Consider the following 15,740-nt stretch of genomic DNA (forward strand, 5'->3'; position numbering starts at 1 on the left):
GCGATGGATGCAATCGCCCATCGCATCGCTCGGAGTTAACGACTAGAGGCCGATGATGGCTGAGGCAGCGAGGGCAGCGGTGGTGGATGAAGAAGAATAAAATTAGAGAGATTTGGTCTGCTCATCCAGGTGATTGGTTCCATAATCCACATGATCCCGGGATGGGTACGAGTCATGTCATATGACTGACCATATGTTAAGTTGTGCTTGGTACTAATCGACACGTACATCAAAACATGGTTATACTATAACAGTTCTGATTCCCCAACAAAAAAATCAACTACACTGATGAAAATAAAAATTTGATTAAAATAATTACTTTCATTTATTTTCAGAAGGCATTAGCAATTAAAGATACACAATCAGCAATAGTGTTAATATCCATTTTAGATTAGAAAATTTCGCTGTATTACATGTAAATGTTTTAAAAAAGTCCGCAAAAAGTAATTTCCAGAAGAATATTTAAATAAACTATCTTATTCTTTGTTTTTCATTTTCTGAGAAATTATATTATTAAACTTGACGTAGACTCGGAGTTTGGAATCAAAACATAAAATAATGTTTCGTTGATGTATTAGCAGTACATACCTTCTCTATTTTAATAGGGTTACTGCTCCTTGACTTGTTTTTTATTGTTGTGTTTTTTCATCAGTAAGCATGCATGTTAGCAAATAGAAGCAACGAAATTGGTGCTGCATTTCTTTGTTTGGAAAACGAGACAGTTCCCCTAAAATAGCACATTTTACCCAAGCCTAAAAATTTTATAAATCAAAATTTTTAAACTTCCAATAGGGGAAATGAAGGCTTTGGCAGGTTTTGATCTATTATTGTCAGGGGGGTTTTTGTTGACCAAATTTCATAAAATTCGGCCACAATATTCTTTGAAATGCAAAAAATGTTTATGCCAAATTTGAGCATAATTGGTTATAGAAAACCCCCCTGACAATAATAGAACAAAACCTGCCAAAGCCGTCATTTCCCCTACTATCATCAATAAGAAATCTATAAATGCCCTACATTTGCTTGAGTAAATAAGGGCTTAATAGTTAGAAACAAAGCAGAAATTCCAGAAGTTTGTGATAAACAAATTGCTAATACTTGTACACAGCATGGAAGTTTTCATTTTCAATATCAACACTATAATCAAACTCCAAAGTTAGAAGTTAAATGTAAATACGTTACGTTTATACAAGTCCTACGTCTACTCGCGGTTATGTTGAAAACATTACCCATTGCTCGTTTTTGCCGAGATCTCTGTAAAAGTGACGTTTCATTTGCCGAGATACGGTAAATATTTTGCTGAAAATCAGTAATAAACCAAATTTTCTGCCGAAGTTCAGTTCTGAAATCTACTGAGCTACAGCGGTGCCCGATTTTGCCGAGCTCGAGAATCAAAAACTTATGTCGTTTTCGTTTTTGCGGTGTAGCTGCACCGGGTGTACACTTTCTGCACTGAAATTGTTCGTTTTTGGTTTTCGCTCTACACTCAAACCCCACTTTTTCGTGCACCGTACGGAAAGTGTACCACGCATAAAATCGAGAGTGTAGCTTGTTCGAATGGTGGTGTTACCAATACAGTCGCATGTCACGTGCTTGTTGCTGTCAAATTCTGTTTTGTTTTGGCTTCGGTTTTGATGTGCCGGGTGCGCGTTGGAGTTAGTTTTTTTTTAATAAAATGGGAATGGTAATTGCGCGTTGTTTTAATTATATTTATCTAATGCAAAATAAATAAAAATGTAGTTTTATGTATGTCATAAGAAAAGGATAATTAAAAACAGTGTAGGACATTTACTAATCTATTAGTTTATAAAAGTTAGGCGATTAACCAAGGTAAAAGAAGTTGCTTACATTCAACCAGTTGTATTGTACTAATTCACGTTCCTACTATTTAATTTTATACATTCGTTACCTTGACCATCGGTTTTAATATATTATTAGTCATGAAATTATACCAATAAAAAAGTTTTTTTTGTGGAACTTAAAAATAGTTCTTCGAAATATCTTTTGCAAGAAATCAACTGGCTTAAGGTGAAGAATCATTCTATAAACTCTTTTGAAAGTTTGCAAGTTTTTGGTATTTGCAAAGCATTTTCACAACATTTTCAGATTTTGAATATTTAGCTTTGATCTATTGAGATTTTGTAGATTTTTATTATCTTATAGAATCTAATGACTCAATAGCAAAATTTACAGTCTTGATTTGCTAGCTCCCATTTTATTACATGGGCCACGTTTTAGTTGAGCCTTTGCTGGTTAATCCATGGAATTGAAAACGTTGTTGAGCATATTTAGCATAATTGAACATATTTGACCCGTAATGCTGGGTAGACACCTTTACATGGTGTGTTACGGGGTAAGATCTACCACGGTTACATTGCCAGCTACAGGCAAATCCTGACCCAACGATTACCTTCCTCATTATCCAACTCCGTGGTACTTATGAGGGTGTCGCTAAGTCGGTGGCCTCTCGTTAAGTAAGTACTACATCAACACTTCCTTCCTTTTCCTAGTTACGGTGAAGATGGGCCTGGCCAGAAGTAGTAATCCTCATGCTTTTGTTATTTTTATTTGAGACTGGAGTCAAGGACCACTCCCCTTCTTTATTTCTGATAGCATTCTAGATAAGGATCTCAAAAGTAAAACATGAGTATCACTAGTGTCCAATCTACGAATTACACCGTAACAATGCTAATGCTAATATTTAGCATAATTGAACATAATTTGTGAATTATAATTTTAAAGTCGCAGTACATATGTTCAAATGGCTGCCAGGTTACCTCTTAAAAATAAAATTCAATAGGTGAGGCGATGTGTTATAGCCTATTCAGATTACGTCATTAATCTTAATAAATTTTGTGTTCAAGTGGAATAGAAAATTTAATGTAGGTGGATTGGCGTCAATTTACTCTTTATCATATTTATTATAATAAATGGCGTAATTTTAAACGGATATTAGCTCAATCAGCATATCACGAATGTACATGTATAACAAGATCAGTTTAGAGTCAAGTATAGAATGTATAAACTGATTTGAGCTTTTTAATTTGTTTAATAAATATATTTTATAAAATTAAAAAACTTTGAAAACCAATTTCATTTAAAACACATTCTACTTTCTACTTATTTTGTGAATGCTAAGAAAAATGTATGTCTCTTACGAAACGAAGTTTGCCGCAATAATAGTTGTTGTAATATAATAGCAAATTAAGGATTAGTGAAAACGTTTCCCTCAGAATCCAACTTTCTTCTCAAAAACCTGAAATGGCCCAAGAATTCCCAATGAAAAGCCAAAAAATCAATCTACTTGTAGTTTTGTATTGTGATTTATTGGAATATGTTTTTGCATATTTAAATACTTCCATCAGAAACAAAGAAGCTCTTACCCTATACCACAGAGAACAGACATGGAGGCTCGAACAAAATTTCTTGCAAAACATGTGTAAACAAACACACCGAACCTCAACGCCACCGACGTCGACATTGCAACTCACAATCTCATTTTGACAACACGATGGCGCTGGTATGCTCTTGCATGCATAACGACACTATCGCACAGTGGCATTTTTTGATGACGCTAGCGCTGATTATGCACGGGATAACGTCGACATTCCAAAGTTATTCAAAATGAACAGTAAAAAGTTATCACAACATAGCGAGTTCAGCTTCAACGTCTGTTCTCTGTGCCTATACCCTATACTACGTATAATGAATTATTGGCCGTGGAATTTTGCAATATTTGATTGGTTTTGAAATCATCGTTTTCATGATCTGTCAGACAGTGCGTACTGTGTTCAGCTTTAGATAATTGAACCAATTGAACAGAAAGTAAAAGTAAAATGTCTATAAGAGTGACACTATTCATGTAATTTCAATTTAAGCCCAACAAGAATGATTGGAATAACATACATATTTCAAAGCAGGCAGCAAGAACAAAAACAAATATGACAGAAGCATGGAAGATGACCGATGTCACACATACTTCCGCAATCTTATGAACTAAACCATGATGACGTCACGCGTCAACTTTCAGTAAGAAGAAAACCTCATCTGAGGGCAAAGTTTACAAAAAATGAACATCAACGTGAACATCCGGTGAACTAAAAGCTCCGAATTCACGCAAATGTTCATCGGCCCGCAGCGGATGTCATTTTTTCGAGCGAAAAGAAGAAGATTCGTGAACAAAGAAGACGCTCGTGGTTAAGTCCATTGGGACTGCACTGAAAATGTTCGTTTATGTGGTGCAAAAAGATGCACTTTCCGGTGTAGCTACACCACAAAAACGAAAACGACATTAGTGTGTGGGTACACTGTTCCTTTAGTGGCGGTAAAAATTAATTTTGGTTCCCATAGTGGTGCTATCCATTGGTTTCTTATGAGACTCGCCACTATTGGTACAGTTGCACCACTATAGGTGCAAAGGAGTTAAATCTGTTAAGAGAATTTTTTGTTGTTTTTGTTTTCAATAGATTTTCAAACGAAATCTTAAGATAAGATAAGTAAAATGTATAAATATTGGGGGGAGGGGGTACTTGCGGTTATTGGTGACCATCGGCATCCGGTTGCGAATGGGTGGCAGGAGGCAGGTAGGTTGACGTTTACGCAGGCCGGGTTCTGCACCGGACGGAGGCTTGGCGACGTACCGGATGGAAGCTGAACGATGCGCCTGTACGATAGCTTGACGATGATCAAGGTTGGAGGATGAACTGGGTGAAGGCCGGGCGGCGTACGTGCTCGATGCACCGGGCGAAGGCTTGATGATGCGCTGGATTAGGGCTTGACGATGCGCCGGACGATGGCTGGACGATCCGCCGGGCAAATGCTTGACGATGCGCCGGGCTAAGGCTTGGCGATCCGCTGGAAGATGGCTTGACGATGCGCCAACAAAATGCCCGCACTTACTGGCGACCGGCGTGTAGGGTAAGAATGCGATGAAATGAATAAAATAACGACGGCCAACTACCCTGACGTCAGCAGACATCGCATCAAACAAACGGCCCTTTTTCAGGGCCAACAGTGATTGAGGAGCAAACGGTCCTTATCAGGACCAAGAGGAAGAGCGTGTAAGAGCCTACTTTCGGTCGCAATGAGGACGCCCGACTACGACACGGCGTAGTTACTTTTTGATGCGATGTGTGACGCCGAAAGCTGTCCCGAGATGTCGATGGCGACGCACCGCCCACGTGGATACCGTGATGACGGAATGGCAGCTGACGGAACACTGAACACGCTTCGACGAGAACGATGTCCAAGATGGCGGAATTCTTCCACGAAAGACCGTTGCTGTGTCTGGAGTCCTGTCCGAATCGTCCGGTGCATACGGTGGGTGAGATTTTCATTGACTCTGTTGTGTTTAATGACCATTGCGATTACCTGAGAAGCAACCAGCAGGAAGCCGCAGTATTCTATTTTATCTCGAGATGCATAATAATTCTAAGATACGACGAAGCACGAACATTACCGAACATTGACAGGGTTGTCGATCTGGCAACCCTTCCGTGCACCATCTATTAGCAGATGAAAAAAGTATGGTGGGAACTCTTTTTGGCTCACGCTCAAACCGCTGTAAACCGTTGATTAATTGTTATCACTTCGTTGAGTACTGGTTTGCGCTCGTTGCGGCTTCGACGACAGGCTTCGTTTTCGTTCGGTTATATTCGTATCAGGATCGTGTGTTTGTTCACGCCACCACGTGCTACTTCGGCGACATCTCGGGACTGAATGGGTCGAAGCCATGTGACTTCTGTGCTGCCATGGTCGATCTTCCAGCTTGCTGCAGCTCACGGTAACTTGGATAATGACAGGGTTTCTATTTTCTTTCCTCGCCTAGACTTCTCATCCTGTAAACAAACATAGACGGCTTTTCAAACAGTAAAAGAAGAAAATACGAAACACTTAACTGGGGCGGAGGCTACCGACCTCCACGGGTCCGTTTCCGGTCGATGGTCGATGGCAGTGAAGTACTGAGCGTACTTGTGCGGAATGGAGAATCAAGTTACCGAGCTCCCTCAGGTTCTTGCATTTCACCTAGCAAATTCACAAGTCTATCGGACATACCGTGAATGCATTGGGTCAGCTGCAGACCGTCGAAAAGCCGCCAACTATAGAACCTCTCGTTGGGCGGTTTGATGCAAACGATGCCATCGCAGACGCAGGGAGACGAAACATTTCATTAGCTTTTTTTCTAATACAATTGAAACAAAACGACGGGTCTTGTGACCCCCCGGTGGTGCGCAGTAGAGGACTGCGATTGGTGGAAGGATTTCAGTTTCCTTCAGGTTGGTCGACGGTGGCGCAATCATCCAGTTGATTAGGCAACACACAGATTTTAGATATTCCTCGGCGGTATTCGCCGTCTTTCGTTCGCACGTCGACTTAAATGCAATTATCATCTCCCATGAAGATCCTCGTGATCCGTCCTATTAATTCTCCATTTCAGTGGAGGAAAGTTCTCCTCCTTCACCAGAACCAAAACTCCGACCTTTATGTTGTTACGCCGCTGAGTACAACGCGTACGGGGTTGTAGCCCGGTAGTAGTCTCGACGTTATTACACATCGACTTCAAGGGTGGTAACCTCACCATCCGTCGACCACAAGCTATGATAGTAACCTTATTATTATTTATTTATTCAGACTAAGGCCGAAGTGGCCTGTGCGGTATATCCAGTTTTCCGCGAGCGGTAATGGCCGCCAGCTTGTCTGCGGGTCAGTCTCTGATTTGACATTTCTGGAGGTCAACTGCACCCACCGTTCGAACATTTTGATCAATGTGGTATATAAGAAGGCTTGAATTCACTTAATCAGCACCTTCTTATATGCCACATTGGTCAAAATGCTCGGAGCGGTGTCAAATCAGAGGCTGACCCACAGACAAGCTGACGGCCACTATCGCTCGCGAAAAACTGGATAAGAGTCTTCTCCATTCGGCTCGGTCCATGGCTACACGTCGCCAACCACGCAGTCTACGGAGGGTCCGCAAGTCATCTTCCACCTGATCGATCCACCTTGCCCGCTGCGCACCTTGCCTTCTTTTACCCGTCGGATCGTTGTCGAGAACCATTTTCACCGGGTTATTGTCCGACATTCTGGCTACGTGCCCGGCCCACCGCAGTCGTCCGATTCTCGCGGTGTGAACGATGGATGGTTCTCCCAGCAGCTGATGCAATTCGTGGTTCATTCGCCTCCTCCACGTACCGTCCGCCATCTGCACCCCACCATAGATGGTACGCAGCACTTTCCTTTCGAAAACTCCGAGTGCGCGTTGGTCCTCCACGAGCATCGTCCAGGTCTCGTGTCCGTAGAGGACTACCGGTCTAATGAGCGTTTTGTAGATTGTCAGTTTGGTACGGCGGCGAACTCTATTCGATCGGAGCGTCTTGCGGAGTCCAAAGTATGTACGATTTCCAGCCACTATACGTCTCCGAATTTCTCTGCTGGTATCATTTTCGGCAGTCACCAGTGAGCCCAAGTACACAAATTCTTCTACCACCTCGATTTCGTCACCACCGATGCCAACTCGCGGTGGGTGGCTCACATTGTCTTCTCTTGAACCTCTTCCTATCATGTACTTCGTCTTCGACGTGTTGATGACTAGTCCGATCCGCTTGGCTTCCCTCTTCAGTCTGATGTAGGCTTCCTCCATCTTCTCAAAGTTACGTGCCATAATATCCATTGGCGTAACTAATGGAAAATTCTAGGGGGGGGGCTAACTTTTTTTTTAAACTTTTCTAATTTAACACTCATAAGACAGAAAGTTTACAGGCCTGGTAGCGGGTCACTTTTTAGTGACTTGGTCACTTTTTTCGGGCAAGTCACTAAAAAGTCTCTTTTTTCGACCTCAAGTCACTAAAGTCACTTTTTCTCGCAAAAAGTCACTATTTTCAACTATTTTGAAACTATTGACTACGATTTTTTTTTAAATAAAAGCTCTATGTATCCGTCGGATGATGCTTTGTTCATGGTGGAAATGCTATTTAACTCGCTGCTTCTATTGGCATTTCACCAGTAGCTAATTGTAGGTGTTTTACGTCACAATTTATAAATTGGTATACCCGCCGATTTTTTTTTTTTAAACTCAAACTTTATACAGTAGGGGAAGGTGGCGATTCTTGATTCCTTGGGAGACTTGACCCCTTGCCATAGCAGTACAATTCAAACCTATTTGGTTGCGGCGAAACGTTAATAAATTTGGTTGCATATGGGTCACAGAAACTTTTGTGTAACATGTGTGCTGCTCGGGTGGGAGACTTGATTCTCCCCTGTTTTACCGAGAACTAAAGTAGAATTGTTGTAGCGTATTTTTATAATAGATCCTCTAGACAAATGATCGTTATGTGGCGAGTTATTTGACAACCTTATTTACTCTATTATTTACTGTGTTTTGTCTCTCCTAAACATGTTTTTTAGTGGCCACCAGTGGCGTTTTCCTAACCTCAATCTACCTGTGCACTAAGTTTAAATTTAAGGAATTGGTGTGCGGAAATGCCTAGAATAACTAGATTTTGATTGGTTTAAACCACTCTGATAATTTTCTTTCCCAATTGGGCTATAACAATATCAAAATTTTCACTTTTTGGGTCAGTGCACAGGTAAAAAGTGAGGTTACGCGACGCCACTGGTGGCCACGCAAATTTTCCCAATATTTTTTTTCACAGCACAAAGCCATACATATCCTAAATGATCTTCACTGATAAAAATGTCAACATTCCACCACAATTTCAGGATATTTGGATTTAAAGTTGTTGCCTTAATATGAGGAGACTTCAAAATATTTTTTGAGTAGATATCATAGAAAGGAGATCAAGTCTCCCCAATTTTGAAGAGTGTGTGCGCTGCCGAATTCCACAGCAAAAATAGTTCATGCTTACGCTCAGCAAGTCGGAGAATCTGCATATTTAGGAGGAAAAGTATTTAAAAGTTCAGAGAGCATGTTCCTGCATTATAAGCAGGAGGTCGAGCGTTCAATTCTAGGCTCATTGTACACGAATCTTCATAATTTTTGTTCCTTTTTTTTACCAAAACGATCCGCACTTCCATTTAGTTGTTCCTTTCGCACTAAAAATTCCAAAAACTTCCGTGGTACCTATGACAATTCGTAGAGATCTCTGCATCTTCCTTAAGTCGGTGTTCAGCTAATCAAGTCATCGTAATTTTCACTCATTCTCACGAGAAGAGAATGCTCATTCAAGCAGATTTTCGCCAAGAAACTGAAACTGACAGAAACTGAAAGTCACTATTTGGTCAATTTTTCTGCAACTGAAAGTTACTATTTGGTACCTTTTTTCGTCAGCTTTGGTCACTAAAGTCACTATTTTGAGCGGCATCGGTCGCTACCAGCCCTGAGTTTACCATTTTTGCTCGATTCAACTGATGTATATTGTTGGTCTACAAGACGACGACTTAAATATTTCAAATGATGTTCATCGACGCTCAGCCCTGTTTCAAAAATCTAGAAATCTCGTAGTATTCCTAGAATCTTTTATAGGTTCAGAAAACCATAGGTGTTGCGCTCGCCGTAAATAGAATATGAAGCACGATCCTGATTTTCAAAGGATTTTTTATTTGCTTCGAACCTAGAGTTCATTATAAATTAAATATTAGTTAGTTAAACTCTTTTCGCCAGCTTTCAATTCAGTGGCCTGACAATTTCTACGAGCTTTCAAACGGCGATCTGACCACAACAAACTAACCTTTCTTTTCTGTTAGAATAACTTCTAGGATGATTTAAAAAAAATCAGTTTTACATCCCAATACAAGTTATTGATCGTTAATTTTCAATTTAGTTAAAAAAAATTGCAACAAATTAACTTAGGGGAGACTGGGTAGACTTGATCCCCTTTTCTGATTTCCGATATATCACAACCAAAAATTAATAAACATACGCGATTTCCACACAGACTCTATAAGAAATATAGTATTTAACTTCACTGATGTATGACAGTCCTTAAATTATTGTTGTTATTGATACATAATCGATTTTTTGGAGTGCTGTAAAAAATCGACTTTGAAAATATTTGGGGGAAATTGATCCCTCTCCAAGAACTTGCTTTGATAAAATTAGACAGGTGCCCTCAGATTTTTTAAATATTCTCCCTCCAAAATACGCGGAATTATCGAATTGCTGTGCGTATACTTGAACGATTTTTGTTATTGATTTCGACAGCACATGCAATTTTGAAATTTGGGGAGACTTGATCCCCTTTTTATGAGATCTACGCAACAAATATTTTTTCCAGCCAACCCTTCATCAAATCCGTCAAATCTACAAAAAAATAGAAGCCTAAGAGAGGTTTTTTAATTTTTTTGAATTTTTTCGCCAAATTTTTGTATGTGTGACTAACGGGGGATCAAGTGTCCCCATATTGAGGCAATAACTTCCAATCCAAATATCCTAAAACTTTGATGGAATGTTGACATTTTCATCAGTACAGATCAATAAGCGTATTTATGGCTTGTTGCTGTGAAAAAACGAAAGCATTTGATCATTGTTATGAAAAGTTGTTCAATATTTGCGTGGCCAATAAAAAAATCTTTAGGAAGGTCAAAACATACAAACCGCCCTGCAGAATTAATAAGGCTGTCAATTCAAAAAATAACTCACCACATAAAGGTCATTTGCCTAGAGGATCTATACTAAAAAATACGCTAGAACAAAACTACTTCAGTTTTCGATAAAACAGGGGGTGATCAAGTCTCCCCGGGGATCAAGTCTACCCACCTTCCCCTATAGGAGCATTTGTTAGCACATAGGAACATTTAACAGGTCTGTTTCACGCCTACTGTGACATTTTCACTGGTTTCATTGCTGCAGCGACAATAGGAGTTTAGAGAATTAAATAGTATGCAGAGTTTTTAAAATCCATCCGAAAAAATACAAAGTTCTTTCTTATTCAACTTTTAGTTACCTCTACTTGAAATCTAAGAGTTTTACCGAACCTTTCTCAAGAAGCCTACAGTGATAATTAAAATGCGCTGCAGCTTTTAGGATTGGTATTAGTTAGGAAGGTTGAGATCATACGCTCAATTTAGATAACAATTACTCACAAAACCCGAGAAATAATATATTTTTTAATTCACTTGTTGATGAGGTATTTCCTTTGATTATAACTTTGGTTATATATATAAGTTATAACGTGTTTTGAGGGGTCCAGATTTTGTCGTGAGCAAGCCTTATAACAATTGCTCGAAGTTCAAAAACTTGAGCGAATAGATTCAACTTGCTGTAGTGTTTCGAAGAGAGGGATTGGATAATGAAGACAATCCTTTCTCTGCATTTACCCCCGTATATAATCAGTGGACTAGATATGTGCAATACTTATACAAAGTAACAAATTTTCTAGGGGGGGCTAGCCAGATCCTAGGTGGGGCTATAGCCCCCCTAGCCCTCCTGTAGTTACGCCAATGATAATATCTATGTCGTCGGCGAAGCCAAATAGCTGGACGGACTTATTAAAAATTGTACCACTCGTGTTAATCCTTGCTCTTCGTATTACCCCTTACAAAGCGATGTTGAACAGCAGACACGAAAGACCATCACCTTGCCGTAACCCTCTGCGGGTTTCGAAGGGACTCGAGAATGCCCCTGAAACTCGAACTACGCACATCACCCGATCCATCGTCGCTTTGATCAACTGTGTCAGTTTATCCGGAAATCCGTTTTCGTGCATTAGCTGCCATAGCTGGTCCCGATCGATTGTATCATAAGCGGCTTTGAAGTCGATGAATAGATGATGTGTGGGCACGTTGTATTCGCGGCACTTCTGCAGTACTTGGCGAATGGCGAACACCTGGTCCGTGGTGGAGCGTTCGCCCATTAAACCCGCCTGGTACTGCCCCACGAACTCCCTCGCAATTGGTGCTAGTCGACGGCATAACATTTTGGAGAGTACCTTGTAGGCGGCGTTCAGCAATGTGATTGCGCGGTTGTTGCTACAATCCAGCTTATCGCCCTTTTTGTAGATGGGACACACGACACCTTCCATCCACTCCTGCGGCAAAACTTCCTCCTCCCAAATCTTGGTAATGACCCAGTGCAGCGCTCTAGCCAGTGCCTCACCACCGTGTTTAAATAGCTCTCCTGGTAGTTGGTCAACCCCAGGGGCTTTGTTGTTCTTCAGCCGGCCAATCTCCTCCTGGATTTCTTGGAGATCCGGAGCCGGTAGAATTATGTCCTGCGCGCGTTCCCCCAGGTCCATCACCATACCGCCATCTTCGTCTGCCACATCGCCATTCAGGTGCTCTTCGTAGTGCTGCCGCCACCTTTGGATCACCTCGCTCGTTCTTAAGAAGGTTCCCGTTTATGTCCTTACACATATCAGGCTGTGGCACGTGGCCCTTACGTGAACGGTTCAACTTCTCATAGAACTTTCGTGTGTTATTAGCGCGGTACAGTTGCTCCGTCGGGCAGCAGGGACTATGTCCAAGGGCTTGACGATCCCTCCCCAGGCCATCTGCGAATTGTGGGGCTTGCCTAGGATGTGGTGGGGTTTGACAGTGGGCCCTGTTAAACCTCTATAAAAAACTGCATGTATCCGCAAGTAGGCTCCACCAAAGCGACCGTGTGCCGCTCAAAGCGCACAAGCCCAAGTCCTGGTGTTAGGTGGGACGCTAAACAGCCCTGACACGACGGCCCTCCGACGAGACAGGAGGTTTGCGCAGGCCCAATAAGCCGCCTAGAAAACCAATCATTACGAACAATATAAGAGATAATGCGACTCGATATAATCGGCAAAGACCTAGGCGACGAATACAGGATCACGATTGGAAGCTTGGAACATGGAATTGCAAGTCGCTAGGTTTCGCAGGTTGCGACAGGATGATCTACGATGAATTACATCCCCGCAACTTCGACAGAAAGTGTGGAAAAGCGGGCATCGAGCGGCTACCTTCTACCAAAGCTGTGGCACCACCAACGAGCTGGGAACCGGCTTCATAGTGCTGGGTAAGATGCGCCAACGCGTGATTGGGTGGCAGCCAATCAACGCAAGGATGTGCAAGCTGAGGATTAAAGGCCGTTTCTTCAACTATAGCATCATCAACGTGCACTGCCCACACGAAGGGAGACCCGACGACGAGAAAGAAGCGTTCTACGCACAGCTGGAGCAGATATACGATGGATGCCCACTGCGGGACGTTAAAATCGTCATCGGTGACATGAACGCACAGGTAGGAAGGGAGGAAATGTATAGACCGGTCATCGGACCGGATAGTCTGCACACCGTATCGAATGACAACGGCCAACTATGCATAAACTTCGCAGCCTCCCGCGGAATGGTAGTCCGAAGCACCTTCTTTCCCCGCAAAGGCCACATGGAGATCACCTAACCAAGAAACGGAAAACCAAATCGACCACGTTCTAATCGACGGTAAATTCTTCTCCGACATCACGAACGTCCGCACTTACCGCAGTGCGAATATTGAATCCGACCACTACCTCGTTGCAGTATGCCTGCGCTCAAAACTCTCGACGGTGTACAACACGCGTCGAAGTCGGACGCCGCGGCTTAACATTGGGCGGCTACAAGACGGTAGACTAGCCCAAGAATACGCGCAGCAGCTGGAAGTGGCACTTCCAACGGAAGAGCAGCTAGGCGCAGCATCTCTTGAAGATGGCTGGAGAGATATTCGATCCGCCATTGGTAGCACCGCAACCGCTGCACTTGGCACGGTGCCCCCGGATCAGAGAAACGACTGGTATGACGGCGAATGTGAGCAGTTAGTGGAAGAGAAGAATGCAGCATGGGCGAGATTGCTGCAACACCACACGAGGGCGAACGAGGCACGATATAAACAGGCGCGGAACAGACAAAACTCGATTTTCCGGAGGAAAAAGCGCCAGCAGGAAGATCGAGACCGTGAAGAGACGCAACTGTGATTTGATTTATTCAGACTAAGGCCGAAGTGGCCTGTGCGGTATATAAGAGTCTTCTCCATTCGGCTCGGTCCATGGCTACACGTCGCCAACCACGCAGTCTACGGAGGGTCCGCAAGTCATCTTCCACCTGATCGATCCACCTTGCCCGCTGCGCACCTCGCCTTCTTGTGCCCGTCGGATCGTTGTCGAGAACCATTTTCACCGGGTTACTGTCCGTCATTCTGGCTACGTGCCCGGCCCACCGCAGTCGTCCGATTTTCGCAATTCGTGGTTCATTCGCCTCCTCCACGTACCGTCCGCCATCTGCACCCCACCATAGATGGTACGCAGCACTTTCCTTTCGAAAACTCCAAGTGCGCGTTGGTCCTCCACGAGCATCGTCCAGGTCTCGTGTCCGTAGAGGACTACCGGTCTAATGAGCGTTTTGTAGATTGTCAGTTTGGTACGGCGGCGAACTCTATTCGATCGGAACGTCTTGCGGAGTCCAAAGTATGTACGATTTCCAGCCACTATACGTCTCCGAATTTCTCTGCTGGTATCATTTTCGGCAGTCACCAGTGAGCCCAAGTACACAAATTCTTCTACCACCTCGATTTCGTCACCACCGATGCAAACTCGCGGTGGGTGGCTCACATTGTCTTCTCTTGAACCTCTTCCTATCATGTACTTCGTCTTCGACGTGTTGATGACTAGTCCGATCCGCTTAGCTTCCCTCTTCAGTCTGATGTAGGCGTATTCTTAGGCTAGTCTATCGTCTTGTAGCCGCCCAATATTAAGCCGCGGCCTTTGACTTCGACGCGTGTTGTACACCATCGAGAGTTTTGAGCGCAGGCATACTGCAACGAGGTAGTGGTCGGATTCAATATTCGCACTGCGGTAAGTGCGGACGTTCGTGATGTCGGAGAAGAATTTACCGTCGATTAGAACGTGGTCGATTTGGTTTTCCGTTTCTTGGTTAGGTGATCTCCATGTGGCCTTGTGGATATTTTTGCGGGGAAAGAAGGTGCTTCGGACTACCATTCCGCGGGAGGCTGCGAAGTTTATGCATCGTTGGCTGTTGTCATTCGATACGGTGTGCAGACTATCCGGTCCGATGACCGGTCTATACATTTCCTCCCTTCCTACCTACGCGTTCATGTCGCCGATGACGATTTTGACGTCCCGCAGTGGGTATCCATCGTATGTCTGCTCCAGCTGTGCGTAGAACGCTTCTTTCTCGTCGTCGGGTCTCCCTTCGTGTGGGCAGTGCACGTTGATGATGCTATAGTTGAAGAAACGGCCTTTAATCCTCAGCTTGCACATCCTTGCGTTGATTGGCTGCCACACAATCACGCGTTGGCGCATCTTACCCAGCACTATGAAGCCCGTTAATTTGAATGAGGTACCGTTCAAATTATCGGGGGTCCACGGTATTCCGGACTTATCCGCAACCCAACTGCTATGTTTAGCAGGGATGCGGTACGGGTCGGACAGCAAGGCAACATCAGTCTTATTCTCGTGCACTGACTGTTGTAGCAGCGCTTGCGCTGCCACGCAGTGGTTGAGATTTAGCTGAGCTACTTGCATGACCAAGCCCATCTGGAGGCCGGGCAGGCCTGCCCACCGGATGGGTGTTTGTTGTGCCAGGACCACAGATCAAACACCTCGGTGCGGCCTGGCAGGTTCGAGCCTTGTGACCTTCAGCTCCACACCGCCGGCCTAGCCAACTCCGATCAGGGCCATTGCAGGAATCCAACTTCCGTCGAAGTTCCTCCATTTGCCGTGCCGCGATGAAAAAGTACACAACCCAACCGAAACCTAAATAAAAGTCAACTGCCCCGTGGAATTCGACAACATTGTTTTCTCCCCATCATACTAAGCTGGGCCAGTC

The 15,740-nt window shown here is 43.4% G+C and overlaps 1 protein-coding gene across 2 annotated transcripts in view; it reads left to right on the top strand.

Annotated features, from left to right (window-relative positions):
- The window catches only part of LOC134213778 (uncharacterized), a 29,082-nt gene that overhangs the window by 13,183 nt on the left and 159 nt on the right, over window positions 1-15,740 (top strand). Inside the window, exon 5 of one of the 2 annotated variants that reach the window (XM_062693101.1) lies at window positions 336-360. The exons of the other annotated variant lie outside the window; for it this stretch is intronic. Within the exon in view, the coding sequence (XP_062549085.1) occupies window positions 336-345 (10 nt within the window). The 3' untranslated portion in view covers window positions 346-360. Of the gene's footprint in view, window positions 1-335; window positions 361-15,740 lie in introns of those variants that run through there. 2 annotated transcript variants of the gene reach the window in all.

The sequence above is a fragment of the Armigeres subalbatus genome, chromosome 2 (genome assembly GCF_024139115.2).
Source record: "Armigeres subalbatus isolate Guangzhou_Male chromosome 2, GZ_Asu_2, whole genome shotgun sequence".
In the NCBI taxonomy this organism is placed as follows: Eukaryota; Metazoa; Arthropoda; class Insecta; order Diptera; family Culicidae; genus Armigeres; species Armigeres subalbatus.